The sequence below is a fragment of the Schizophyllum commune genome (genome assembly GCF_000143185.2).
Source record: "Schizophyllum commune H4-8 unplaced genomic scaffold SCHCOscaffold_8, whole genome shotgun sequence".
Classification (NCBI taxonomy): Eukaryota; Fungi; Basidiomycota; class Agaricomycetes; order Agaricales; family Schizophyllaceae; genus Schizophyllum; species Schizophyllum commune.
This window is the reverse complement of record NW_026089545.1, coordinates 1,062,005-1,087,586: the sequence shown is the minus strand read 5'-3', so window position 1 is coordinate 1,087,586 and position 25,582 is coordinate 1,062,005. Positions and strand designations below refer to the sequence as shown.

Here is a 25,582-nt window from a genome sequence, read left to right as displayed (position 1 = left end):
CATAGAGGCCATAGAGAAAACGAATCGACCGAAAGCAATCCTGCAAAGCCCTCAGCGCCGGGCGAGACAGGACTCAAAAAATGCAGTAAACATGGATCATAAATCGTCAAGTCATTCATCATCATCCTAGCGCGAGATCCCAGCCGCAGCAGCAGCCTGCTTCTGCTGCTCGTGCTGACGCTGCCATAGCATCTCCGCCCACAGAGGGTGCGGCGGAATTTTGCCGACGAGCGCGCGAAAGACCTGCAACCTGAGCGCTCATGTTAGCGAGGGCACAGGTTTATGAACGACCAGGACGTACCATTTGGTCTTCTCTTCGTCGCTATCGGCGAAGAATAGGATCTCCTCGTCACCCGGGAAGATAAGCCGGAAGGAACGCTCCACCCCGCAGAGACCGTCCATCTCCTCGAGATAGCGAGAGGCGGCAGACGAGCCCGACGTCGGGCTGAGTGCCCTCCGCCGAGCGTCGTCGTCGTCCTGCACTGCGATGGCCTTCTTGATGTCGATGGTGGTGATAGCACGCTTGGTAACGTCGTTGAACGCGACCAAGGAGCCGCCAATGACTCTGAACTGACGGCGGCGCCACGACTGGAAAGTTAGTCAGTACTCGCTCGACGCAGTAAGAGAGGTCCACATACCGTGCAGTCGCCCCCGTTCTGCGTCAACGTGCCCTCAAAGTAGGTCACCTTATGCCAGTGCATATGCCTCAGCCCGCGCACGCATTCGTCCAAGCTCTGCGGCATCTGGTTCTGCGGAATACCCGGCAACGGCGGGAGCCTGAACACCTGCAACTGGATTTCTCCAACCTGCAGGTTCGACCACTTGCCACCGAGCTCGAATCGCTGTCCGATGAGCGGGTAGGTCGTGGAGAAGAGCCGGGTGTCGCAGTGAGGCGCGATCTCCTTGTACGACACGAAGGCGCGGGCCATCGTACCGTCCGGCTTGAGGTAGCGCGCAAAGTTGTCGGCGAGTCGAGGCAGAGGTTGCCGAATGGGGGCTGGAGCAGGCGCGGGCTGCGACATATGTTTGTGCTTCTTGGGGGACGAGGAGCCGCCGAACAAGCTGCGCAACCCGCTGCTCTTCGACGATGCCTGATGCACGACGGGTGGAGGCGGAGGTGGCGCGACGGGTTTTGGCGGAACAAGGGCCTTGAACTGGGCAGTGATGTGCGGCTCACGCTTGATCTTCAGAGTGAGCGTGAACTCGAGCTTACTGTGCTCAATACTGCACGAAGATGTCAGCCTCGCGCGTCGCAGATGGTCGACGTGTAACTTACAGCTCGAACTCTTGCTCGATGATAGACGTCGGCTGCAGCACAACCTCGGGCGTCGTCACGAAGTGAATGCCATTGTTCAGCGTGCAGGTCATCTTCGTCGGCTCCTCCGGCAAGGGTAGATGTATTCCCTTGATCTCGACGACCTTGACAAAAACCTTGCCATACGCCTTGGACTTGCCTTCCTGCGCCCGGAGCTCGCGAATCTGCTTCGCATACTCGTTCTAGGCTCAAGTCAGCACACAATCAGTGTGGCATAGTCCATGAACATACCATGTCCGACGGACGCCTCACAGGTCTCCAAGCCTTGCTCACGTTTACATCGCCGGGACCGGACATATGCGATACCCTCTCCTCGTTCGACGAAGACGCGTAGATCGTCTCGCGCTCGCGGATCAGGTACTTCTGCTCGCGTCGTCAGCCACTGAGTTCAGCACTACGCCTTCCCGACCACTTACGCTCTTGTTCCCACCGTCCATCTTCATCAACTCCCGCTCTATACTCTCCTGAAGCAGAGTATCGTTCTCAACCGTCGGCGCCACATCCAACGGCTCCACATCCTGCAGCACATCCCCCGTACTCCTGCTCCGTCTCCTGCTCCCGCGACCACCATGCACGTTCAGGTGTCGGTGCCTCGGCGTGAAGTCCTCCGAGTACAGCTCCGCCCTCCTCTCGCGCCGCTTCTCAAGAATCTGCTGCTCCCGCGTGCGGATTTTGTCCTTCGGCGGGGGCGGAGGCGGGACGCTCTCCGACGATGCGGCGCTGGTGTTACGGGACAAGAAAGCGGTCTCTTTACCCAAGAGTGCGGTGTCCGTCGCGGCGCGTTCTGTCGGGTTCGCGCGCGGTGGGTGGCTGGGGTGGTGGTGATCTGGATAGTCATCGGTCTCCATTGAGGTGTCGCCATCCTCTGGCATGCCACCAGCAACGTCTTCCATAAGGCGGTCGAGCGCGCTCCGGACGTCGACGTCGAGATCGACAGGTGCGACTTCCGCGCGCGTGCTCGAGTGGATGCTGACCTCGTAATCCGACCGGACGCTGCCAGACAACATCGACTCCGGCCTGCACGGCCGCTCAAGCGGAACCTCGTCCATGTTAACATCGAGGTCCATGTCACCAAGCTGCAGCCGCCCAAGCCCGAACTTGCTGCCAAAGTCGAGCTTTAGCTTGTCGTCTGACGGCTTCAGCATTCCGAACTCCTCCTCGACGACGTCCTCCTGCTCGGGAGACTCGACGATGCCTTCCTGCCTGGGCGACTCCACGGTGAAGGCGTGGCCGATGCTGACTCGCGTCTTCATGGCCATCTCCACCGTCGATGTCTCCGTACTGAAGTTCGTCAGGACGGACATGCGGTCGCGTTCCTTGTCTTCCTTGACCGCGAGCGAGTCCTTGTCGTCCTTCGCTGCAAGCAAAGAGGACTCGGCATGCGGCTCCTCAACCACCGGCGGCGGCGAAAGCGAAGGCGGCTGCTCAGCAAGAGGGCTGTCGCCATGCGAGGAAGACATGCTGTCCACGCGGATACGCGGAGCGTCTGGCATAGGGCTGTCGTGATGACTCCCAGCAGACTCGCCAAATCGGCTCCCACCGGACTCGCTGAGGCGACTCGCCGGGCGCTCATGAGCAGGAGTAGGGAACTCCGCCACAGGACTACCCTGCCTGCTCCCGGACGGACTCCCACTCGGGCTCGCCAGCTGACGCTTGATCCTCTGCTGAATATCCTCCCGAGTAATACGAGGACGCGGGCTCGGATTCGGCCTAAATGACTGGCTGCTGGCCGGTCGCTCTAGGTGAGGTGCAGTAGGCGAGGTGACCTGTGGCGGCGATCTCGCGAACGAGGAGGGTGAGTCCCTGGGCGAGCTCGTCGCAAGGTCGGCCATCGACCTACGAGGCTCCGGCTGCCGCGGAAGGGGTCGGCTTGGTGTGGTCGGTCGGTCTTGAGGAGTTGCTGCCTGCACGATGTTAGATGCGTGACCGCTCAGGAGAGGGAGGCACACATACCCGCTCATCCTCTACCAGCTCCCGATCGAGGCCGTCCAAGCTGATCTCGGAGTTGCCGATGCTAAGGTTGCTGGGGTCCATAGCTCCATCGTCATCGTGCTCGTCCTGAGGACGAGACCGTGGCCGACCTTCCTCATCGAACCGCGAGAACGATCCCTCTTGCTCGCGAGTGAAGGAACGATCTCCGGACCAGCTTGTATCCGCATGGTCTACAAGCCCGGTCAATATCTATGATAATGACAGCGCAGGCGAAAAGCTCACCCTTTGACCTCGGACTCTGGAATTGCGGAGGGGCAATGGGCTGCTCGGCTTCTTCGTCGCTCTCGTCATTATATAGGATATTCCTGCGGCCAGCCTTCGCGGGCGACGGCGAAGGAGGGAGCATCGACACGTCCTCTTCTATGCGAGCCTCTTCCTTCTCCTCTTCCCGGGCAGCCTGAACGCGCTCGGCATGAGTAGAACGACCAAGAGGCGGCGAGTGAGCACCGCTGCGATCCGGGGTCTGCGGTGGCGTGGATGAAGACAGTGGAGGACCGCCGAAGGTGACCTCGGCTGTGAACCGCGGAGGCGATGGCGGCGTCGGATGAGGTTGCTCATGCTCCTGGTGGTGGAACTCCTGCGCGCGCTGGATATGATGCGAGTGTCCGAAGGGGACGCCGTCCTCGGTTTCCAGATCAGTGGGTATGTCGTGGGCAGGGCGGGGAGGGGTGGATGTACGACCCAGTCCATCCGGCTGCGCCTCCTCCAGCATATCGTCCATAAGATCCGCGATGCTAGTTTCGCCGTCCGCGTTGAATGAGCTGTTCCCATTGAACGAGTTGTTACTGGTCTCGGACAGGTTAACGCTATCGAAGGAGGTGTTCGCTTCTTCGGAGTGGGGAGGTTGGAGGCGTGCATCGGCGTACTGCGCGTCGTCCACGTCCATGCGCTGGTCATCTTGAATTTCGTCATGGTCGTCAGCATGATCAGACACCGTTTCGTAGCCAGACTCGTCGTCGTCAGAGAAGACCTGATCGCCGTACTCGTCCCGTTCGAATTCGACGACGTCGCATTCGTTGTGGAAAGTGACTGTTTTCCTGCGTCCTCGTTTGCCACTGACACGTGGGCCGTGCAGCCGCTTGGAGACGAGCGACGAGCGTATGGGCGATGGGCCATTCTGGCGTTTAAGGCTATTGGACGGGCGTAAGGATTGTTTGGGAGGTGGGTCGAATAGAGAGGGATCGACGGGCTCGGTAGAGGTCTCGCGAGGAGGGAGCCCGGTGTGCTTGGATGGTGGGAGCGGGGGCACCGCCGACGCAGGCGGTGAGAGCGGGTCGCCAGGGCGGCGGAAGGGGCTATTCGTGACCGGCTCCTTCGTCACCAGGCCGAGATACGCCTTGGACTGCCGTCGCTCCCGCTTGAGAGCAAGCGGCCTTTCATTCTCCGTCTCCGCCTGCTCCTGCATCGACTGTGGCCTTGGCCGCTTCTCGCCCGACACACGGCGCGGGGACGATGGGAACTGGACCCCCGAGGGGTGCGGGGGACTGTGGGTCTTCAGCGCTTTGCTCTTGAAGGGCGATTGGGAGACGAGTTTGTTGCTGCGGACATGCTTGAAGCTATTCGACGAGCGGCGGGCGATGTCGGTAGGGAACTGGCGGGCCGTCGCGTCCAGCCGCGGGGAGTCGCGCTTGGAGATGCGGAGGGGAGAGATGACGCCGCCGCCGCCCGAGGTGCTCCTGCTGTGGACCGATGGGGGCGAGCTCCAGCCTGCGCCGGATTCGCGGAGGATGTTGGCCTTCACGGGGTCGGGGGATTGGGAGAAGAGTCTCTCCTTGAGAGGTTGCGCTTTGGACATGCCCCCGTGGAGGTGACTATATGCGTGACAAAAGGGTGCGAAAGAGAAAAGACCCGGGGCGGGCGACAAACGAGGCACGGAGATGGAAGCAGGTGGCAAACCTGATGCCGCCCATCACCAACCAACTTCCGAGGCAAATACAATCAAACAACGCGTGTTGACATACACGTGATCGTTCTCTCCATTCCAGGGTGGACGCAGACGCGTCATTCCCCCTCCGTTGGGACGAATTTGCCCACCAAACGCACCCGAACATGGGAGGATTTCCAACGTACACGTACACAAATCGGCGGCTGGAAATTCGGGGTCAATAGTGTGTGCCACTACCGGGTCGCCCTGAGTTAACTGGGGAAACACAACCACATCTCTATTCTGACTAGTCAGAAATACCTGGTACTCAAGTTCATGCAGTCTGAGCGCGCAGGGTCACTAGAGATACCGCAAATGAGTCGTGGAACAAGGTTGGTCGCTAGGGTACTTTGCGCCCTATGCACGCCTCCGCCCTCAAACGGGTAGACGTAGATGACGTGGTTCTACAGCTGTACGGGGCAGAAGACATGAGTCCCAGGAAGTTTCTTGGCTTTTCGATACTCGCTGCAGGTCTTTCGAAACTTGAACCGTGACATGCCCGTGACAAGCGCGACACGAACTCGGGCCGCGAATTCCGGAAGACCTCGCCCCTGCAAAGGCCAAAGTCAGACTTGGCATGTCGATCCCAACGAAGTACTGCTCCAGGACCTTGCTCCCGACGTCCGCGATGGACCTTTGCGTCCCTCGGAATATAGCCTGGGTACGACCGACTTTCATGCCAGCCAAAGTCCAAATATACGGCGCCCCGACGTCAGACGACCGAGTGACAGCGTCTTCGCGATCTTATCATCCGCCCTGAGATCGCCAGTCATCCTCATCCCCCACAATGCCCCTCGGAACCAGCAAAGTATTCCTCGTTACCGGGTCCAACACCGGTATCGGCTTTGAGATCGTCAAGCAGCTCGCCCAGGCTGGACACACCGTCTATCTCGCTGCACGCAGCATTGAGGCGGGGAAGAAGGCCCAGTGCGTCATACGTATTCCCCCACCGGCGATGGTCCGCTAAACGTCGCTCTGTGCAGAGAGGACCTCACCAAGGAGGGCCTCAACGTGAAGTTCGTCCACCTGGACGTGACCGACGCGCAGACCCTCGCTTCAGCCAAGAAGACGATCGAGGAAGCAGAGGGCAAGCTCGACGTCCTCATCAACAACGCCGGTGTGTGAACCCCTGCCCAATGTCCTACTACATCGCCTATCCTCCATCTAGGCGTCAGCTTCATGAACAAACCCCAGTCCGCCCTCGACGTCGACGTCGACACCGTCCGCGCCACGTGCGAGGTCAACCTCTTTGGCCTCATCCAGACCTGCCAGACCTTCCTTCCCCTCCTGCGCAAGTCCTCCCAGCCCGTCATCCTGAACGTCACCACGGACATGGCATCAAACACCTACATGGCGCGTGGGGACTCCAGTCTCCACGTCGTCGCGTACAACACGAGCAAGGCCGCCGCGAACTCGTATACCATCGCTCTGGCGCATGAGCTGAAGAAGGAGGGCATCAAAGGTGATTGGGTCATGCTTGACGTGCGATGGGAAGTAGGCTGAAGAAACTATACTTACAGTGAACACCATTACCCCGGGTTTCACGACGACGAAGCTCAACGGTTTCGCGCCTGGTGGCAAGACGCCGCAGCAGGCAGCTACGGATATGCTGCCTTGGGCCCTGCTTGACAAGGACGGACCGACGGGTATGTGCCATATCCTCCTGTCCGACCTCCCGAAACTTAGTATCAATCTCCTGCAGGTGTCTTCATCGGACCGGATGGGAAGACCGAGTTCCCTTGGTAAATGGACGTTCAGGTGTATTCGCAGCAAAATCAGTAGACATCCAAGTGTATTTGTGTCCTGTAACCGTGAATGGGAAGAGCATCTCGAACCCTGCGGCGTCATGAAGATGCCCCGGTCGACGAAGGTGGCGCTGTCATTGAAGCTTCTGAGGCCCTGTCAATCAAGTCAACTGCCGCCGGCTTCGTGATATTTTTCAAGCGTCTTCCCTCTCATTCCCTCCTTGCCTCCTTCCCTTGCCATGGCAGTCGACGCTCTTCCTCCCAAGGTACGGTCTGGTCATTTGCCACAACTTCGTTCTCGACATTGCTCCCCAGCACTCCCAAATTCTGGTCATCGGAGGTATGTCGAACACACAACGGGCGCATATATGCGGTCAATAACGTGTGTTGCGGAAGGTGGACCGTCGGGCAGTTACGCCGCGTCGGTGCTGGCGAGAGAGGGAATGGAGGTCACTCTGCTCGAAGCCGCAGAATTTCCCAGGTGCGTCGCACACGATGCATTGTACCTCCGATCTCACTGACCTTTCCTATAGATACCACATAGGCGAAAGCCTCATCCCCTCTGCGCGGCACTACCTAAAGTTCATCGACGCGGAAGAGAAGCTGGTGCAGGCTGGCTTCAAGCATAAGGTGCGATCCTATCTGTCCGTCACGAGCAGAACTTGACCTCGACCCTATAGCCAGGCGCTGCCATCAAGTTCAACCAGCACAAAAAGGAAGGATGTGCGCGGCCTACGCGGGAATCATTCATCATCTAATCTCATGTATGCACACAGATACCGACTTTGTGGCACTTGGGATTCACAATAGCTCATGGAACGTCGTCAGTTTATCATATCTGCATTGTCAACGCGCCATGTAGCTGACCTTGCTGTGTCCTCTCACGCAGATACGCTCCCAATTCGATGACCTTCTGCTCAAGCATGCTCGTACTTGCGGCGTCGAAGTGTTCGAGCGGACGAAGGTCGGCTCGGTCGAGTTTAGCGCCCAAGATACGAGGCGCCCGGTCATCGTCAACTGGACACACACGACCAAGGCAGGATTCGCCTCTGCTTCCGTTCCGAGTCGCACCACGGGCCGCACGACCTTCGACTACCTCGTCGACGCATCCGGTCGCGCAGGCGTTATGTCGACCAAGTATATGAAAAATCGGCACTTCAACGAGTCGCTGAAGAACATCGCGATCTGGGGATACTGGCGCGGTGCGGGGACGTACGGGATGGGGACAAGCAGGGAGGGCGCGCCATGGTTCGAGGCTCTGACGGGTATGTGCAGCAGTTGCGGGTTCGAATCACCCTTGCTGACGCGATATGCAGACGAGTCAGGCTGGGCGTGGTTTATACCTCTCCACGATGGTACTACGTCCGTCGGCGTGGTCATGAACCAGCAGATGTTCACGGAAGGCGCAAAATGGGCCTCGATGTCGCCTTTCTCCCCCGAAGCAGCTCCCAATCCTCGCGGTTCGACAATGACGAGTCGCTACCTTGCGGCTCTCGGCAACGCACCTCAGGTTGTCGAGCTGCTCTCGGAGCACGCGCGGATGGTCGAGGATAGCGTCAAGAGTGCGTCTGACTACTCGTACAAGGCTACGGAGCACGCGGGCCCGAATTTCAGGATTTGTGGGGATGCCGGAGGTGAGTTGACCCTTCGTCACGGCTGGATTTATGGCTGATAATAATCCATACAGCCTTCATCGACCCTTGCTTCTCAAGCGGCATTCACCTAGCGCTCACCTCCGCCATGTCGGCTGCGGCGAGTATCTGTGCGGCAATCCGCAGTGACTGTACGGAGGAAGCCGCGGGAAAGTGGCATACGGAGAGGGTGATGACGAGTTACACGCGGTACGTCAGAATTTAGACCCCGTGTGGACATCGACTGAGAATGTGTGCAGCTTTCAGCTCGTCGTGCTCAGCGCGTACAAGCAATTCCGCAATCAGGCGGAGGACGTGCTGTCAGATATAGACGAGGACAACTTTGATCGCGCGTTTGCGATGTTCAGGCCGGGTAAGTGTACTATGCGAAGTCCACTATCCTCTGTACGCTGACATAGGAACGCAGTCATCCAAGGTGGTGCGGACATCGGTATCCGTCTCTCAGAAGACGAGCTACAGCGGTCGCTGGACTTCTGCGCGAATCTGTTCAATCCCACGACTCCGGAGCAGCATGCTGAGCTTGTGCTAGGAGGGAAAATTGCGAAGGACCTACTCGATGTCAATAAGCCGGTGGTGGATCGTGCAGTCCTAGACGAGGCGCTGCATGTGCGCGATGAGAAGAGCGGCGAGGCGCGACTTGGAGGAACCGACGGCGTTCGGTCAGAGAGGCGCGGCGAGACGCAGCTGGTGCTGGACAAGATCAACGCGCGCAGGGTGATCCAGCCGGAGTATGCGATCAGCAACATGGAAGATGAAGGTATAGATGGATATGCGGTCAGGTTGCAGAGGGGCAATTTGGGGCTGAACAAGGTTCTCTCTTGAATGATAAAGCAATGATTCTCTATGGATAGATGCAGGGTATGGACTAAGAAATTATTGTGATACGATGCGTTCACTTCAGTAGCTATAAAACTCAGCCTCAGGTGGCATCCTATCAATATTGGGCAACGGGCCCTCCTTTCCTTTTGGGCAGGTCCATCGCTTACCCTCGCACCAGTCCGCAAGTGTGGCTTTCCGACCGCCGGCCATTTTCCAATGGGCTTCCGTACGCCATTTGAGCCCCCATGGCAAGTGGTAGGGAGGGAGGTTGTCTTGTATAGACGCGGGGCGACCGTACTGCGACTCTTCATCGAGCTCGGGGGCGTGCACATAGACGGGGAAGCCAGCGTTGTTGCGGATGTGAATGCGCTCGAGGAGGGGGAAGCGGGTCGGGAGGGGGCCGTCGGCAGGCACGCACTCGTCCTGGTATACCTCGAGGCTGCGCCAGCGGTGCGCTTCGGCCCAGACGAGGGCGACCGACTTGAAGCGCGTCTTCGAGGTGGTGTAGTCGAAGCGCATCTCTTGCTTTATCGGGAACCCAGAGACCAGCACGTAGTCCTCTGCACCTGCCATGCACACATCGAGGGGCAGGTCCTGCGAGAGGGCGAGGTAGTACTCGAGGAGGCCGGCGCGCTGCTGGGCCATCTCGTACGTGATCCTCACGTGGGTGAAGAACGCGGGGTTGGCGAGCATGACATTGCGGAAGCGGCTGCATACGTGCTGGATGATCCAGCGGGGGTTCTTGTGAACGTCGGTGGCGTCCATGTCGTCGACTCTGCTGTCGCTGATCACGTAGTCGAAGATCGAGGCGAGAACATTGTCGTCGACTGCGAGAATGTAGGCCGGGAGTTCGGCGCTGCGCTGCCTGGGAACAGGGAGGGTGGTCTGGACGGGGACGCCGAGCTGCGCGATCGCATTGATGGACGCGGTGCGCGCGAGGGTGCGCTTCGCCCCAGAGCCCTTCGACGTGACACGGACCTCCGCTGCAAGCCTCACGTTCATGCTCCGATCCTGCTTCATGATCTGCTGAAACGACTTGGACGGCTGGAGCAGGCGTCTCTCCTTGCGCTTCCTTTCTTTCTCCTTGTACTCTCGGGCTTCCTCCTCCCACCAGCTCAATCCTCCCCATCTGAAAACGGGCAGGATAGCATAGCCGCAATCCAGGTCATCAGCTCTTTGCTGCGTGGGGTCCTGCGAGTGGCATTGGTCATCGTCGTGCGAGGGTGCAGAGCCACTCACGTCCTTGACGCTGTAATAATCCTTGAGCTTGGGAACCTTGACAGGAGCAAGCTGTTCCACGGAATGTTTTCGCTTCAGCTGTGCAGGGCATGAGGGCGCGTGTAAGCAAAGACGCTCGGTGGTGGCGTACCTTGTTCACGGCTGGGGCCTTGTCGCGAGGCATGCCCATGAAGCGAGCAGAGGGGGCCTGGGACATTTCGGGAAGACAAAAATCGAGCTGTCGGACGACGACAGCGGAAATGCTGATGAAGGTGGGAGACAAAGAGAGGGAATGCACGTGCGCGCGAGCATCGCCCTGTGACTGCAGGGCTGACCAAACGCACGCAAATAGTGGCCATGGCATGACGGCCTCGAGGCTTGCAGGCTTTGCCCCATCGGGTGAACAATGGGCGGTTCTGCGCTAATATCAGTGGTTCGCACGCAATTTGACCGGGAATGACTCACGAGGGACATGAGCACGGATTCGCATAGATCGTAAGAACAAAAAGAATTTTAGACAAGGTTAAAGGTAGTCAGGTATTTCTCTTTCGACAAAGCCGTCGTACAGGGTCAACTATGTGCTGAACATCGGCCATGTACTCCTCAACGTGCCCGACCAGTTTTTCGTCAGTGATAGGTGGTTCGTACTCAGCTGCAAATTCTGCACTGGTCAACCAACGGGATACGTCTGCGTCAGTCGGTCTGTCAAGGAAATGAGACGGGAATTTGTTCTGATGATATATGAGCACTTACTGGTCGCCTACTCGTGCTTGCAGCCAGGCTATAGATTCTCGTATCCAGTCATAAGCATCAGCGCCGCACTCTTCGACTTTCCTGCGTTCCTCCTCAGACATGTCTGCAAGGAAGAGACGAGGTGACGAAGCTCGGTAGTCCGCGTTAAGCTCAGGAAAGAGCGTGTTGAGCTGCACGAGGGTGTCCGCCACGACATCCGAGCCTTTCTTCGCAGACGTCCATGTTCTGTATACAATCTGCGACACACAATCAGTCTCGCTACGGTGAGCTGGCGTACACTGCGCTCACCGCCTGACAGCAAGTGCAAATCAAGTACATGTACAGTTCGCGCAGTGTCTTCTCAGTGTCAGGCTTCGTTATGCTGCGTAATCGCGCGAGGTCTTCTTTCGAGTATTGTGCTTCGCGCTGGCCGATTTTCTTGTAGTAATCATGCCAGACGAGCATCTTCTTCGCATGGTCTAGCGCGAATTTACGCAAGGCTTCCAGCGACGAGAGCAGGTCAAGCAGCGAAGGCAGGGCCTCGTAGTCAACTTCCGGGTGAAGTATGTCTTTGATGGCGTACATATACACCTCTACCGGTGGTATATTCTTCGCGACCAGTTCCTTGTTGGGCTTCACGTAACTCTCGAAGACGGCTGCGAGTGCGTAAGTGAGGGGAGTGAAGAGCGAGGAGCTAGTACAGACCGTATATATCGCGATGGTCCTGCATAGAAGGATCTGTGCGGCTCGTGACGAGCTTCTTGAAGTGAGCGACGGTACGTTTGGTGTCTGCGCCACCCTCCTTTCTACTCATGCGTGGCTTGCCTAGGTGCGAGGATAAGGGGAGGAGACTGAGATGTTTCTTTCGAGTTTTTCTGCTTGGCTGCTCTGTGTTATCTCAACAGACTCGTTCGGGGAGCGCAAGGATGTGCTGAGGACTTTGGATGAGGGGAAGAGGCAAGCTGCGGAGACCACGGGCCGAACATGTGAACAAGCGCCGGCTGGAGCTCGATCGGACATCTTGCTCTCGACCTCCACGATCCCAGCGATGGGAATCCTCGGCCTCACGACGTTTCTGAGAGAAAACAAACGGACTTTGCTGAAGCAAACTCGAGTCGACGGCTCTGCTGCAACAGTCCTCGTAGTTGACGGCTGGTCGTACGTCGTCGAATACGCATAAGCGAATTCACTCACAGGTCGCATCATAGGTTCATCTATTACCTATATCAGAGCACGCACGCTGCCTGGGTATACGGAGGAGAATATGAAGAATTCTACACAAGCATCACCAGCGTCGTGAAGGCTTGGCTACAAGTCGGCTTCAAACTTCACTTCGTCTTCGATGGTCCGTCTCCTGACTCGGTTCTACAGATTACCTGACCAAGATGCAGGCGCCTGCCCGGAGCTCAAGTTCCCCACCCAAGTAGGGCGGCTCAACCACTCCAACGTCGAGCCATCGTCCCTCTTTTTCCGCACATCCCCCATCTCCCGCTCGCAGCCCCGCTTCCTGAACGAATCCCGCATCTTGCCCCCTCTTGCTTTCCAAGCATGCATACGCGCCCTGCTTGACGTTGAAAGCGCCGATCTCCATATACACTACGCCGATGGGGAAGGGGATCCCTTCGCGGTTGAGCTCGCGGGGCGACTGGGCGGCTATGTCTGCGGCAACGACTCGGACTTCGTGATACTCAATGCCGCTGGGTACCGTGGTTACATCCCCTTCGAGGAAATGGTCTGGGATGCTCCCGATCTCGACGAAGCTCCGCCAGCTGAAGACGATGGCTTTTTCCAGCCCGTTCGCAAGGGCAAGAACAAGCGGAAACCGGTCAAAGCGGCTGTGGTCGGACCTCTCCCGCCAGAGGGCGTACCCACCCCACCGATGACGATTTCTTACTATAGTCCCCAATCGCTGGCGGACTTATTGGGCGTCCCGGTCATGCTACTACCGCTGGTCGGTGCGCTCGTTGGCAACGACTTCACGAAGCAGACCAACAATCCCATGTACAACCGACAATTACTATTCTTCGAGAAACATGCGACGCCGACGCAGCGATTCAATACTGCATGCACTGCTATTCGGTCGATCCTCATTCCTTCGGCGCAACGACGGCACGGCCCGCCCGTCGACGGTATCATGAGCCTCATCGAACGTACAGTCAACGCGCTTCTCAGTCGCGTTGGCACCCTGGGCTCTGGCGAAGTCGCTGCTGTCGTCGACAACATCGTCGAAGCTACCCTGCCGTACGCGATGCCGAAGCCCCTGAGCGGTCCTCTCTGGCCCTCGCCCGTCTGCGCACTGCACGCGCCCGAGACATGCACCATCCTGCCCATGTTCTCTCGCTTGTTCGAGTTCGAAGCAGAGGCCTCCTTTGACGAGCGAACGCACGCACTTCGAATAGCCGACAAGGCGCGCCGGCGGTACATCAAGGCGTATAGGGCGGGGGCGCTGTCGTACAGGCTGGCGGATGTGCTTAGCACCGGCACTTTCTGGCCTAGGGTCTTCCTGGAAAACCCTGACGCCGAGACGGTCTCGAAAACAATTGGCAGGCATCTGCGACAGCTTGCCTATGCTGTGCTGCACGAGTCGCTAGGGCTTCCGGTGCCGCCAGAAGAGGAAGATGAGGAGGAGGAGGCGGAAGAGGAAGAAGAGGATGACGACGCGATCGTGGACGTCGTCGAGTCGGACAGCGATGCGGAGACTATCGAGAGCGTCGACCCGTTGGCACCACTCGAGGGCGCTTTGCGGCGCATCCGGCGAACTCAGGGTCCGCCAACATCATCGGCAGCCTCGACGATGTCCGGCGTGCCGTCTCGGCCCTCTGTACGGCCTTGTACAGTGACTGAGTACGTGCGCCGCGGGACGCACGTCTCGCCCGAGCCTGTTGTAGTGCCCACGATGGAGCAGCTGTGGGCGTCCCTCTCCGTTCCTGCGCCCACCACGCCTGGGCCGCTGGCGCTGCAACCGCTTGAAGTTCGGATGCAGGTCTTCCTCCGGTCCATGCATTCAGATGTGGCGAGCGTGCGGCATCTGCAGGCCCACGAGCTTCTGCCCGTGCTTGCACTTCGCTGGGTCGTACGCGTCATGCACGATCGCGCGCAGGGAAGCGGGAGCAGAGAGCGCGAGAAGGAGCGCTGGTCGCGTCGCGAAGCCCGCTGCTTCCTCGCTGCCTTCTCCTGGCCAGCCGCCGACCCATCACAGAACATAGAGCAAACCGAACCTGAACAAACACAACAACAGCAGCCACCTCACGACGACTCACCCGACATCGACAACCGGAACGTGCAGCTGACGGCGCAGGTACTTGCGTCCATGGAGGCCGTCTCCCTCTGGGCGCAATCGCTGCTGCTTTGGGAGCACGTCCCGCTGCCCGCGCACTTGTTCTCCGGGAGGCGGTTCCATCGGCTGCTGACTGCTGCCGTGGACGTCGAACCGGGGGTACCGGAGCATTTGTGGCAGGCGAGCATTGAAGGGCAAGAAAATTTCCTCGGGGAAGAGGTGAAGAGGAAGACAAAGAGGGGAACCACCGGCGTCAAGACAAGCCAGCCGAGCGCACGATCGCCGAACTCTGGTGGCAAGGGCCGTGCGCCACAGGGTGTGGAACTATTCAAGGTGTTGGCATCCATAGATGGAGACGCATAGGAGCCAGCTGGTACTGTAGGAGTACCGACCCTCTGCATGTAGCTCTAGGTTTGTTTGTCTTCATTGTCATGCCAAACAAAGCTGATTCTTGTCCTACAGTTAGCCTGCAGGTGTATACCATTGTTCGTTGAAAGTTTCAGTACTCATGGTCATTTATACTCGTCGCTTTCCACAACATGCGCGGCGATGTCTTCTATGGAGTTACGTGTGGAACTTGAAGGTGTACCAATCAACGTCCGAGGTGCGCCTCGAAGGGCTATCCAGTCGCAATACATGCATCGCCCACAGGGCTTTCCTGTACGCGAGAACCCAGAACAAGCGCCATGCCAGCGCTTAGCTCGACAGCAATGCGATCATTCTCACAGCATCTTCATACATGGTCACTGCATCGTCCATCAATCTGGCGTTGCTTTGTGTGGCAGCCGTGTGATCGGAGGCTGTGCACTGCAGGGTATATAGACCTCTTTCGTGACTTCTGTACCGTACAACGGCAGCTCTCCCTTCAAAACATCTCCGCCCCTCAACTTTCAGCATGAGCCACTCCCATCAGCGTCGGGGTCCTGCAGACATAATCACCTACCGCTATAAGGAGCGCCTTGTCTACGTCACGCCTGAAAAAGACTATCAGGTGCATATTTCCTAGCACGCGCGCGAGATTCATCTAACTCAATTGCCACTTTAGGCCGCGGTCGATATGGCCATCCAGGAATACGCCGAAGAACTTGCCGGAGTTCCACGTGAGAGCATCTACTTCTACACGATGGCAAACATGGACGGTCAACGACGCGCGGTGCGCATCGGACGCTCCGCGTGGCCAAGAGCCATGGAGAAGCTGGTGCGCGGGGAGGTCGTTGATATCGCTGTCCGGCCGCACACCCGAGACGCGGTGTATGGTCTCATTGAGGACGCCACTGCATCGCAGCCACCGCCTCAATACCTGCAAGTGCCCGGGGCACGCGAGTCAGGCCGCTCGCGTAGCCCTAGCCCGACACCGAGTGAGCGCTCATTCTTCAGGAGGTTCTTCGGCTTTGGCATGACGCCGGAGTCATCTCGCTCGAGTTCGCCGTGCGGGCATACACTGTCGGAGAAGGACGGTGCTTGAAAGACACCGTCGATGGACTGAAAACAACGACTTTCTTACGCATCTTTACGCATGAGTTTGCGCCCTCCTTTGTCGCTGCTCGCGCTTGGGACGCAGATGGATGGATACTATTCAACGTACTCTGTTTATTTATCTACTACTGTATATATCCTCTCCAGTACTGCTAGATAGACGCCTGGGTGTCCTCTGCATTGTAAGCTATGCACATCGTTCTGTCTACCCTCTCTATACCACAGAAACATCCGTTTCAGCACTCTAAGCTAAATCACACCGTTCGTCACATTGTTATACCAAAGAGGTAATCTCTATCGCCGATACAGCATGAGAAGACTCATGGTGAATCTGCAAGGATCTCTGAACGTGAAAGGTAAGTACTGCACAGCTAGGGAAATGAACAGTGTCATCACATTGAGTGCAGATGCAGTGTTAAGCTAGTACATAGATCCCGAAGAAGCCAAGCCAGCTGTGCAGCAGCCACAGTAGATACAGTGCCGTGGCGCTGAGTCTTCGTGAGCGCTGAATACGCGGTCATTCTTCACGATCCGGGGTCGATGGGGCTCAAGGGATGCTCGATTGGCAGTGGATCGATCTGTGCAAGGCGATGGTCAACAGCATCAATGCTTGCCAAATGCGGATATCCTCGAATCACCGCTGAACGGCATTCACCCAACAGAGAATTCGGTGGCGTCCACATCGAGGAAGTCCCGCGTCAGAGGCACAGTGCATTCAAGATAGAGGGTCTTCTTTGCGCGACATGGGCTTGGGATATGCTCACGGAACCTTCCATGTATGCAGTAGGACAGGGCGACCTGGGGATCGGTGTTGAAGCCAACGGGTGAGATGATCGTATCAAGAGAGTCGTGACTTCCATCTTCTCAAACACCACAGTAGACGTAGTCGAAGCAACTATCGACGTCAAGTACGACTGTGCCTCAACAAAGCCTTACTCCTGAACGTCGCGTTATACTGCAGCAGATTGTTGATGTCCCGCACCCAGTCGTCCTCCTTCCCCGGTCCTGCGCCCTCCCCATCGCGTTTGGGTCCATTACCGAGTATCTCCTCGCTGTCGTCGGCGATACTGGAGCGGTTGATGCAGGGGACGGGGAATGGGGAGGCCTGCACTGTGACGCTCTCGCCGGGCTCGAGGACTTGGGTGACACGTCCGTCCATGGAGACGGAGGCGTGGGAGCGACTGTGCTTGCCAATCTGCGGGTGCGTCAGATGGATCTGGAAGGTGTAGAAGAGAAGCCCAAAGGAGTGGGGGAAGATGCGAGGTCGGGGGGTGACATCGGAGCGGAGCAGTGAAGATCGGGGATTGAGAGGCGGCTCATTGACGCAGAGCGGGATGGCGGTACCAAGTGAATACCGCGAGCATGGTATGTTGAGGTCGACGACCGCGGATCACTGAGCGACGGGGACACGAAGGTAGCGGGATGTCTATCGGGATTCGGGGAGAGAAGTCATAGCACAGGCATCGAGATGGGTCATCATGACAACAAGATACATACCCTGGCAGTCACCGACGATGAGGCTGGGAAGACCAGTGGCCGGAATGAGAGGCTCCGAGGGCAGATAGGTGTCAGCACGATAGCGCTGAGTGATGGATGGACGATTGGTCCGCCTGCTGATAGTGAGTACGCTGTTGATCCCGTTGGTGTTGACATTATGAGGCCATCCGACTGCGAACGGGTCAGCGAGGCGTTGACTCAAGATGTCGGGTAGCGGGATGAAAACAAGAACAATGAAGGGCGGGATGGAGGCGCGGGCTGGCGAATACAGAGGGGATGCACGTACGACTCCTTCAGTAAGATGCTGCCCGTCAACGAAGATATCCATCGTGACGAGATGTTGGCTAGCACCACGGTGCAGCGCGACTTCGTTCATCACCTGCCAGTCTATCCGATACGTCAATTAGAACTTGGCGAACAATGATGAGGGAAAGATGCACTTTCGCCAGGGACTCCCTTCCTTTTGAGGTCGGTGTCGTAGAAGGAGCATGCTAAGCGCATGCGATTCAGGACCGTAGCCTTCCCTTCGAAGACACTCTCGAGAGCTCTGGCGTAGTCGTCGACATCTAGGGGGGTGTAAGACATTGCAGTGCGATACCCCAGAGCGCCGGGCGCTTACGGAAAGGTAGTAGGAATCCCAAGGTGCCCATAGAGAAGCTGAGTACCGGGGGTACAGCATCGGTACTAAATAATGATGAGGCATGCAGTATGGTCCCGTCGCCTCCTAGGGTCACGACAAGGTCAATTTTTGGGGAGTCTTGGCCTTCATAGGGGTGAGGACGCGTATAGACAGAGGCAAAGCAAGGGCTTTACCTGGACGCCACACCTCGGCGCCGTGGGGGATGTCGGGCCGGTCTTCATGAAAGACCCTCACGTTGGGATACGTCCTGTCCACATGCCTACGTTCTCCGTGCTGGTAAGGTACCAGTCAAGGGTAGGGGAGGGTAGCGTACTCGAGTATGGCGTCAATGGCCCGAACCACTTGTGGTGTGCGTAGCTTATTCACGATCAGAATGCTCTGTGGCTTCCTTGAGAAATTGTTAGGCGCGTACGAAGAGCGCAGATCATTACGCACTTTTTCGGTATAGCTGTAAGAGAGATGCCATGGTGCGTTGCTTCGGTTGATAGGCGCCTGAAGCGCAGGGGGGTTGGAGGGAGCAGCGGTGTCCGAGGCCATGATCGAGATGGGTACTTAGCCGCCCGCAAGAACAAAGGTCGTGTCGCGCGGAGATTGAACATATCGCTCTGTCGGCTAAGCTTCCAGTTCATGAACGAGTGATTTCTTGCGATTTCTGGGATTCAGTGGCAGTAGAGAGCCGCCGCCGTCGCGTCATGCAGTCCCCACGGCGGGCGGTGACAAGTGATGAGAAGTCACGTGCGTTCCCGCGGTTTACGCGCTTTGGACGCGGTTGGGAACGCGACTTGTTTTTGACCTCGACGCCACCTCCGACGACGACAACGCCGGTCGTCGCTATACCCGGCGAAGAGACGACAGAAAACTAGCACACTACATCATTCGCTTATGGCGAGCAACGCAGCGCCTGCGCGGACCCGCTCGCGGCTGGCGCTGCCCGATGAGCAACCATCGCTTGACAGGTCGCCATTGAGGGCGGCGAAGAGCGCCAATCGGATGAAGACCTTCAGCCCGGTCGATGGTGCCGATCCAACTGCGCGAGCGCCTTCGGAGGATGCGCGTTCACAATCTACGACCAAGTCGGGAAAGCGGTCTGCGTCTCCGCCACCAGCGGACGAGTATACTGCTGGCACGCCTGCATCGGAGGACAGCCGGGAGCTGAAGAGGGCGCGGCGCGAGGAGGACCCGACAAGAAGGAGCGATGAGGAGAATCAGGTTCTGCTCGTCGAGGGCTCAAGCAATTCGGCAGCTCACACTAATGCTGGCTCATCGCGCCCTACGCCAGAACACGATGCCCTTCAACGCGCACTCGCCTCGCAGCTCATGAAGCCCTCCTCTACGATCGCTACTACACGCCCTCCTTCCACCCCCTCGCACGATCGCTCGCGCTCCGTCCCGGTCTTCCCGGCACCCGCGTCGCAGTCCATACCACATATCGACTTCACACAACCAGCATTCTCCCCGATCCGACAGAGGGCACGCTCTCGATCTCCTGCAAAGGAGCCGACGCTCAGGCTGTATCCCGCCAGTCCGGAAAAGGCGCCGACCTTTGAGCTGGCGCGCTCGACCGTGAATGGCACGGCAACCCTGCAAGTCGACATGCCTGCAACGTCAATCAGCGGCCCGAGCAGCTCTGCTGAACCTCCGCCGTTGTCTAGCACACCTACACTCGAGCTTGATACGCCTACTGCTCGTCCTGGACCATTCGCATTCCACGAACAAGAACCATCCACGTCTCAGGTTGTCGAATCAACTACGTCCCAAGCGCCAGAACCACCCGCATCCCAAGCGTCGGAAGTGCCCACATCCCAGGCGTCAGAAGCGCCCGCACCCCAACTACCACCTCCCACCCAAGCACCCGCTCCGCGCCGTTCCCCGCCACCACCTCTGCACATTGAGCCGCACCAACCCCCTGCCGATGAGGAGCCAGGCTCACCGCTTACGTCCATCCCGGGCTCTCCCGTCACTCCTGGGTCACCGCTTACGCCTGTATCGCCATCCCCTCCGCCAGCGGTCAAGAGACTGCCCGCCGAGGACCCGCATCGTATTGGCGAGGATATGCAGATGGACGTGGACATACAAATGGATGTGCGTATATCTACCGATTTTCCTCTATTTTTTTTGTCGACCGTGCCTGTATGATGGCTATGGTTTTCTTTATGCACAAAACTACGGGCAGCGAGCTAATGACCGCATATATGCAGAGCCAATCCTCCCTAACCAGTCGGCCAAGCACAAGTCGTCTACCGCGTTTGGGACCAAGCGGTAGACCAGCAGCGCCGAGGACACGACAAGCGTCTGGTTCGAAGCCTGCACCAGCGAAAGCCGGAACCTCCAAGGCAGAGGCAGCATCCAAACCGACGGCAGCATCGAAGTCCAAGGCCACTGGTCCTGCGATCAAGCCAGCCGCAGCGATGTCCAAGCCAGCAGCTGCAACGTCTAGGTCGACTGGCGAGGCAGCGGCAGGACCTTCGAAAGCCACTGCAGGAACGTCTAGATTCACGGCAGGATCGAGGTCGAAGGCGACTGGCGCTACAGCCGCGTCTAAACCCAATACGGCAGCTGCGTCCAAGCTGAATGCAGCAGATGCATCCAAATCGACTGCACCAGCTGCTTCTAAGCCGAACGCCTTTACCGTCCTCATGTCGGGCGCGAAGGGCAAGGCGAAGGATGTGGGCGCTGGCAAGGCGGGTGCGTCCGGTAAGCCTGGTACATCTAGCAAACCGACCGCGGCGAAGTCCTCGAAGACGGCGAAACCTACGGCTGCCTCCAAACCGTCCACTTCTTCGAAGCCCGACGCGTCCAGGAAACCCTCTGGCTCGTCCAAGCCCGAGTCCTCAACATCTACGAAACCCAGGTCCATGAGCCGTGCGACCTCAATTGCGCCGTCCGAGTCCGGCAAGGGCAAGGGCAGGCAGAAGGACAGGGAGCGCGAGCGGGAGTCCTCTGTTGTGAGCACGAAGTCGTCGGTCGGGGGCACGGGGACGGGGACGAACGGTGTGAAGGTGAAGGCGAAGATGCGCGGGCGGCAGCAGCCGAAGCCGATCCCGACCTTTGTGTATCCGGACGAGGAGGACGACGTGCCGCCGAACGACGAGGAGGTGCCGTTGAATGATGTAGCGGTGCCTCTGAATGACGCGGCGATTTCGTTGTACGATGTGGGGACGTCGAGGGAGGGGTTGTCGATGGCTGCGACGTCTGCCTCGATGCCGAACTTGACCAACTTCGTACCGCCGCCCGAGTTCCGATTCCCTTCGTCGCCTGCACCATCGGAGCGACATTCTGAAAGCGGGGTGGAGGAGCCTGGTGGACTAATCAAGGAAAAGAGCACGGATGGGGACGTGGAGATGCATGACGCTACCGCTCAAGAGCCGAGGGACGATGTACCACTCACTCATCAGGATGTTGCACGGCCCGAGCTGCGAGACGGAGGCCCTCCGGCCGACGAACAGCTCATGGCTGTGGATTTGCCTACGTCTACAGGTGCGGACATGAACGGATCTCCGACTATGCATGCACCGACCGCACCTACAGCCGAGCCAACGACGCATATAGCCATCTCATCATCGCCCACAGCGGATGCCTCGCGACCGCGCGAGCCGACCGCAGATGCGCCCACGTCGGAACAGCCAGCCACCGAAGATCAGGATGGCGCGGCGTCGACAGCAATCACGGACGCCACAAACCAAGTCCCGAACGATGGAGTTATCACTGAGCCTGTACCGGTGGACGGCGAGTCGTCCGCTGCGAAGGACAAGATATCGCAGGCGGAGGATGAGGGTCGGGGCCGCGCGCGGCAGAAGGCGCAACCCACCAGGTCTCGCGCGCCGTCAAAGGCAACGACACCGAGGGTCACCAGGAGCGTATCCGTCCGTAGACAAGATGGGACGAGTGCAGGTATGTTCATCGGTGTGTGTTGACAGAAGCCATGCTGATAACGATAGGTGTTACTCCTGCGACTGGCCCTCGAGGACGAAATAACGCACCACAGGTTCAGGATAGTGCTCAGCGAGGACGTCCCACAACACAAGCTAGTGAAACCAGGCAAGGGCGGACGACCTCGCGAGCACGGCCTGTTGGGGGTCAAGCACCTACACGGATATCTCCTCGAACAGCACGTTCGAAGTCAAGACCTTGGGAGGCACCGAAGACACCGAAGGCGGCGGAGAAGGCGGCGGGGCCTAACAAGGGGCATCCTACGGACTCGAAGAAGGACGATGACAGGCTTGTGGAATATCCAACCTCAGACCTGTCCGACTTGCCAGATGATGCTATGGATACGGAGGAGGATAACGTCGTGCACATCTCGAAGGCGCAGCGGCCGGTCATCGTACAGAAGCGGCCGGCGCCAGGGAAGGCAGCACAGACATTCTCGACACACTCCGCGTCCTCGAAGGAAGCCTCTACCTCGTCAACGAAAGCAGCGACGACCAAGATACCAGGACCGTCGTCGCCCACGAAGGCGCATGCTTCGCCGAACAAGAGCGCTTCGAGGTTGATGCAGCCCACGGCGGCGAGCGCGGCGAAGATGATGCCCAAGACGCCCACCAAATCGATATCCGTCATGATCAAGAAGACGCCTTCGCCCAACAAGCGCGCGCGCTCCAGCTCGTTGGCTCGTCCGTCATCCTCGTTCTCCTTGAAGGGTCAGCGCGAATCGTTGAGCATCCTCGAGCGCGCGCTGGAGCGGGTGGACAAGCCAGCACCTACGCGGCCGAGCACGAGCATGGGCTTCGCGTCGGACGATACGCCGTCGAACTCGACCACTGCCAGCATGATGCAGGCGCCGATGACCGACCTTGGTCCACGAGGGCTAAAGCGGTCGGCGTCTGCGGATAGTGAGGCGTCTATGAGCAAGCGTCCTTCCTTTGAACGTGCGGACTTAAATGGGGGCGCGGGCCCTTCATCAAGACCACTGGGACAGAAGCCCATTGGTGCCTTCTTTCGTCGGCCTGCTGGTGCCCCTGGTCCTTTCGGTCACCGTGCACCTAAGGCGAGCAGGCAGCCGATGTTGCAGACGGTTATCGGGAGCCCCGTCAAGGGGGGCGGCGCACCAGTCGCCACTGACGACGATGAAGAGATGCCACAGATCCAGCCCTTCATGCCCATGCTGCCGCCCGCGGAACCAGAAGCCGGCCCATCCCAACCCATGGTCGACTCCCCCGACGAGATGCCCGAGGACGACGACCTCCAGTTCGTCGTTTCTCCCGAGCTACTGCGCGAGGACGCTGAACTGGCTGAACTCATCGAGCGCAACCGCGCGAAGGACGAGGCGGCGCGGCACAAGCCCCGCCCTGACGCGGCAGCGATCCGGCTGGAGGGGCGGCGCGCGAGCTCGGCGTTCAGCGCGTTGTCGCAGAGCCTGAATGAGATGCCTGCGAAGAGGAAGGGGGACATGGGCCCGCCGAAGACGCCACCGAGGCCGGGGACGAGGCAGGGGTTGAGGAGTGCGAGTAATCCGTTTCCGGGGAATGGGGACGGAGCAGGCGGGTCGGATTCGGCGGGTGGCGAGGGGAGCAAGGGGAAGGAGAGGGAGAAGGAGGCGCCGGAGCCGAAGCTGGACGTGCTGAAGGGCTGCGTGATCTTCATTGATGTGCGGACGGATGATGGAAATGAGTATCAGGATGTGTTCAAGTTGAACTTGAAGAGGTTGGGGGCGCGGGTGAGTGGGGACGACTTGATATCTTTTTGTGATGCCAAGTATGCTAACCCCTGACGAAGGTTATCTCCCGGCTCGCCCCCTCGTGCACACACATCATCTACAAGAACGGGCTGCCGAACACGGCGGTGAGGTTCCGTCTGATGGACCCGCGGCCGAAGGTCGTGGGCATCCGGTGGGCGGTCGAGTGCGTTGAGCAAAGGCAGCACGTCGACGAAGAGGGACATCTCATCGACCTCGAGCATGTGGATGTGGCGGGGCATCTGGGGAAGGTGTGTTTTGTTGCTGGTTTGGTGGGTTAAGGGGGATGCTGACGAGAATTACAGCAATCGCGCCCGGCGAGGCGGAGGTCACTCATCCCGCAGCGGTCCCGGAAGGAGAAGGAGAAGGGATCCGAGGACCTCGATCTCGATCTCGACGTCGATATGGAGGGCGATGCGGATACGTCGATTCAGTCGCTGTCTTGTGAGTATCGTTGTACTGTTCTTATTCTGATCTTCGACTCTGATGTCCTTCTCCAGCCACGAACTCAGAAGAGGAAGGTCTCACCCCTTTAGAGCGCGCTCGTCTGCGGAGAAAGATGCGCGTGTCGGAGAAGGCATAGAGTGAACTCCCGTGTCCACTACAACATGAAGTGATGCGCGTGAAGGGGTGGGGTGGGTGTAAATGCCGGTGTGCTTTAATGCTGTAAATGTAGGTATTTATGCGTTCGTTAGAGCCCGTGCGCTTATAGCTCGGGGCTGCTATTAGTTTACTATCACGACCCTTCATGTATGCTTTATGGTATCATAGTGCTCCCCTGTGGGGTTTATTGGAGATAGCGGTGGCGAAATTGGGTTGGGCTGTCGATTTCTGTGTGGGTACGGTTTGACGTCGCCATGGGTCAACACGAGCGCTTGCACAACATGATTCTCCTCTCTCAAGGGCCTTACATTGTACCTCGAACGTGGCTCAATGACTCTCCAGGCCGAGGCGATGGTCACAAAGAACAAAGACTACCTAAACGGGACAAGTGATGTCTCATGACCATGCCGTCACCGCCACATCGTCGCATGTCTTTCATCTCCTCTCCCACGCCACAAGTGCACCTTCCCGGTCCCTTTGAACCCTCCGTTCGCTTGAAAACACCTGTGAACTTCCTCCCCTCTCTCTTCTACATCTCCTCCTGCTCCCCCTCGTCCCTCGGGCCAAACTACACCCTCACGTGCCCCTGGTCCGTGCGCTTCTTGAAAAATATAAAAGCCTCTTCTCAGCATCCGGATTCCTCAGAACATACTCAGCTAGGATCTTTTTATAGGTTCTAACCGAGTTTCGCACATTTACATGTGCCGCTTCTCTCAAATCCAGGCGATGACGCTGCACCCGCTCGTTCGACGGAGAACATGGCAGCGCAAGCTGTCTCGAGGATGTTTGGCCAGCTTTCTGGGGTCTGCTCTTCGGAGCGCTCTGGAGACTGGTCAGCGAGCTGGGTGTCTGTCTGATGGATTCTCTATATACCGTATTTCCTTGCAATGCAATGACGCTTTTGCTCTCGAACTTTGGTGTGACTGATCTTGATCGTCGGTGCCAGTGTTAGCCCATCCTGTCCTTGGTGACTTGTGATGGGCATGTAGTGCCAAATGGCATGTGCTGTGCAATGCAG

At 58.3% G+C, this 25,582-nt stretch overlaps 8 protein-coding genes across 8 annotated transcripts; 5 read left to right on the top strand and 3 right to left on the bottom strand.

Moving 5' to 3' along the window:
• Nucleotides 1–408: 408 nt before the first annotated feature.
• On the bottom strand, nucleotides 409–5,199 carry SCHCODRAFT_02583205 (uncharacterized protein; the record flags this gene model as incomplete). Its single annotated transcript, XM_003030558.2, has 7 exons — nucleotides 3,530–5,199; nucleotides 3,269–3,477; nucleotides 1,732–3,219; nucleotides 1,547–1,678; nucleotides 1,277–1,497; nucleotides 639–1,224; nucleotides 409–588 (listed from the first exon to the last, which is right to left on the bottom strand). Coding segments are annotated over exons 1-7 (4,389 nt in total), but the record flags the coding sequence as incomplete, so codon positions are not given.
• A 629-nt stretch (nucleotides 5,200–5,828) lies between these two features.
• On the top strand, nucleotides 5,829–7,068 carry SCHCODRAFT_02631534 (NAD(P)-binding protein). Its single transcript, XM_003030123.2, has 5 exons — nucleotides 5,829–6,158; nucleotides 6,215–6,348; nucleotides 6,400–6,693; nucleotides 6,752–6,877; nucleotides 6,934–7,068. The coding sequence occupies exons 1-5, from the start codon at nucleotides 6,019–6,021 to the stop codon at nucleotides 6,975–6,977; spliced, it is 738 nt and encodes a 245-aa protein (XP_003030169.1). The 5' UTR covers nucleotides 5,829–6,018; the 3' UTR covers nucleotides 6,978–7,068.
• A 120-nt stretch (nucleotides 7,069–7,188) lies between these two features.
• SCHCODRAFT_01214326 (FAD/NAD(P)-binding domain-containing protein) lies at nucleotides 7,189–9,645 on the top strand. The gene is made up of 11 exons (XM_003030124.2): nucleotides 7,189–7,242; nucleotides 7,292–7,316; nucleotides 7,373–7,457; nucleotides 7,510–7,606; nucleotides 7,657–7,699; nucleotides 7,753–7,799; nucleotides 7,866–8,241; nucleotides 8,293–8,610; nucleotides 8,664–8,817; nucleotides 8,868–8,980; nucleotides 9,035–9,645. Exons 1-11 carry the CDS (start codon nucleotides 7,216–7,218, stop codon nucleotides 9,448–9,450), a joined length of 1,701 nt encoding a protein of 566 aa, XP_003030170.2. The 5' UTR covers nucleotides 7,189–7,215; the 3' UTR covers nucleotides 9,451–9,645.
• Nucleotides 9,526–12,211, bottom strand: SCHCODRAFT_02669486 (uncharacterized protein; the record flags this gene model as incomplete). Its single annotated transcript, XM_003030559.2, has 6 exons — nucleotides 9,526–10,764; nucleotides 10,817–11,086; nucleotides 11,232–11,367; nucleotides 11,419–11,654; nucleotides 11,707–12,053; nucleotides 12,103–12,211. 6 exons carry the CDS (start codon nucleotides 12,209–12,211, stop codon nucleotides 9,526–9,528), a joined length of 2,337 nt encoding a protein of 778 aa, XP_003030605.1.
• A 206-nt stretch (nucleotides 12,212–12,417) lies between these two features.
• On the top strand, nucleotides 12,418–15,489 carry SCHCODRAFT_02631524 (uncharacterized protein). Its single transcript, XM_050345663.1, has 4 exons — nucleotides 12,418–12,555; nucleotides 12,606–12,742; nucleotides 12,789–15,085; nucleotides 15,137–15,489. The coding sequence occupies exons 1-3, from the start codon at nucleotides 12,446–12,448 to the stop codon at nucleotides 15,035–15,037; spliced, it is 2,496 nt and encodes an 831-aa protein (XP_050199212.1). The 5' UTR covers nucleotides 12,418–12,445; the 3' UTR covers nucleotides 15,038–15,085; nucleotides 15,137–15,489.
• Nucleotides 15,490–15,502: 13 nt separating this feature from the next.
• SCHCODRAFT_02583181 (uncharacterized protein) lies at nucleotides 15,503–16,463 on the top strand. The gene is made up of 2 exons (XM_003030125.2): nucleotides 15,503–15,665; nucleotides 15,720–16,463. The coding sequence occupies exons 1-2, from the start codon at nucleotides 15,570–15,572 to the stop codon at nucleotides 16,137–16,139; spliced, it is 516 nt and encodes a 171-aa protein (XP_003030171.1). The 5' UTR covers nucleotides 15,503–15,569; the 3' UTR covers nucleotides 16,140–16,463.
• Nucleotides 16,464–16,956: 493 nt separating this feature from the next.
• Nucleotides 16,957–18,993, bottom strand: SCHCODRAFT_02631517 (ATP-NAD kinase). Its single transcript, XM_050345662.1, has 8 exons — nucleotides 18,723–18,993; nucleotides 18,601–18,675; nucleotides 18,461–18,546; nucleotides 18,267–18,410; nucleotides 18,088–18,213; nucleotides 17,934–18,034; nucleotides 17,648–17,818; nucleotides 16,957–17,345 (listed from the first exon to the last, which is right to left on the bottom strand). The coding sequence occupies exons 1-8, from the start codon at nucleotides 18,914–18,916 to the stop codon at nucleotides 17,055–17,057; spliced, it is 1,188 nt and encodes a 395-aa protein (XP_050199211.1). The 5' UTR covers nucleotides 18,917–18,993; the 3' UTR covers nucleotides 16,957–17,054.
• Nucleotides 18,723–24,828, top strand: SCHCODRAFT_02341986 (uncharacterized protein). Its single transcript, XM_050342433.1, has 7 exons — nucleotides 18,723–20,369; nucleotides 20,486–22,178; nucleotides 22,226–22,743; nucleotides 22,810–23,943; nucleotides 24,003–24,212; nucleotides 24,267–24,405; nucleotides 24,462–24,828. The coding sequence occupies exons 1-7, from the start codon at nucleotides 19,170–19,172 to the stop codon at nucleotides 24,542–24,544; spliced, it is 4,977 nt and encodes a 1,658-aa protein (XP_050199210.1). The 5' UTR covers nucleotides 18,723–19,169; the 3' UTR covers nucleotides 24,545–24,828.
• Nucleotides 24,829–25,582: the final 754 nt, after the last annotated feature.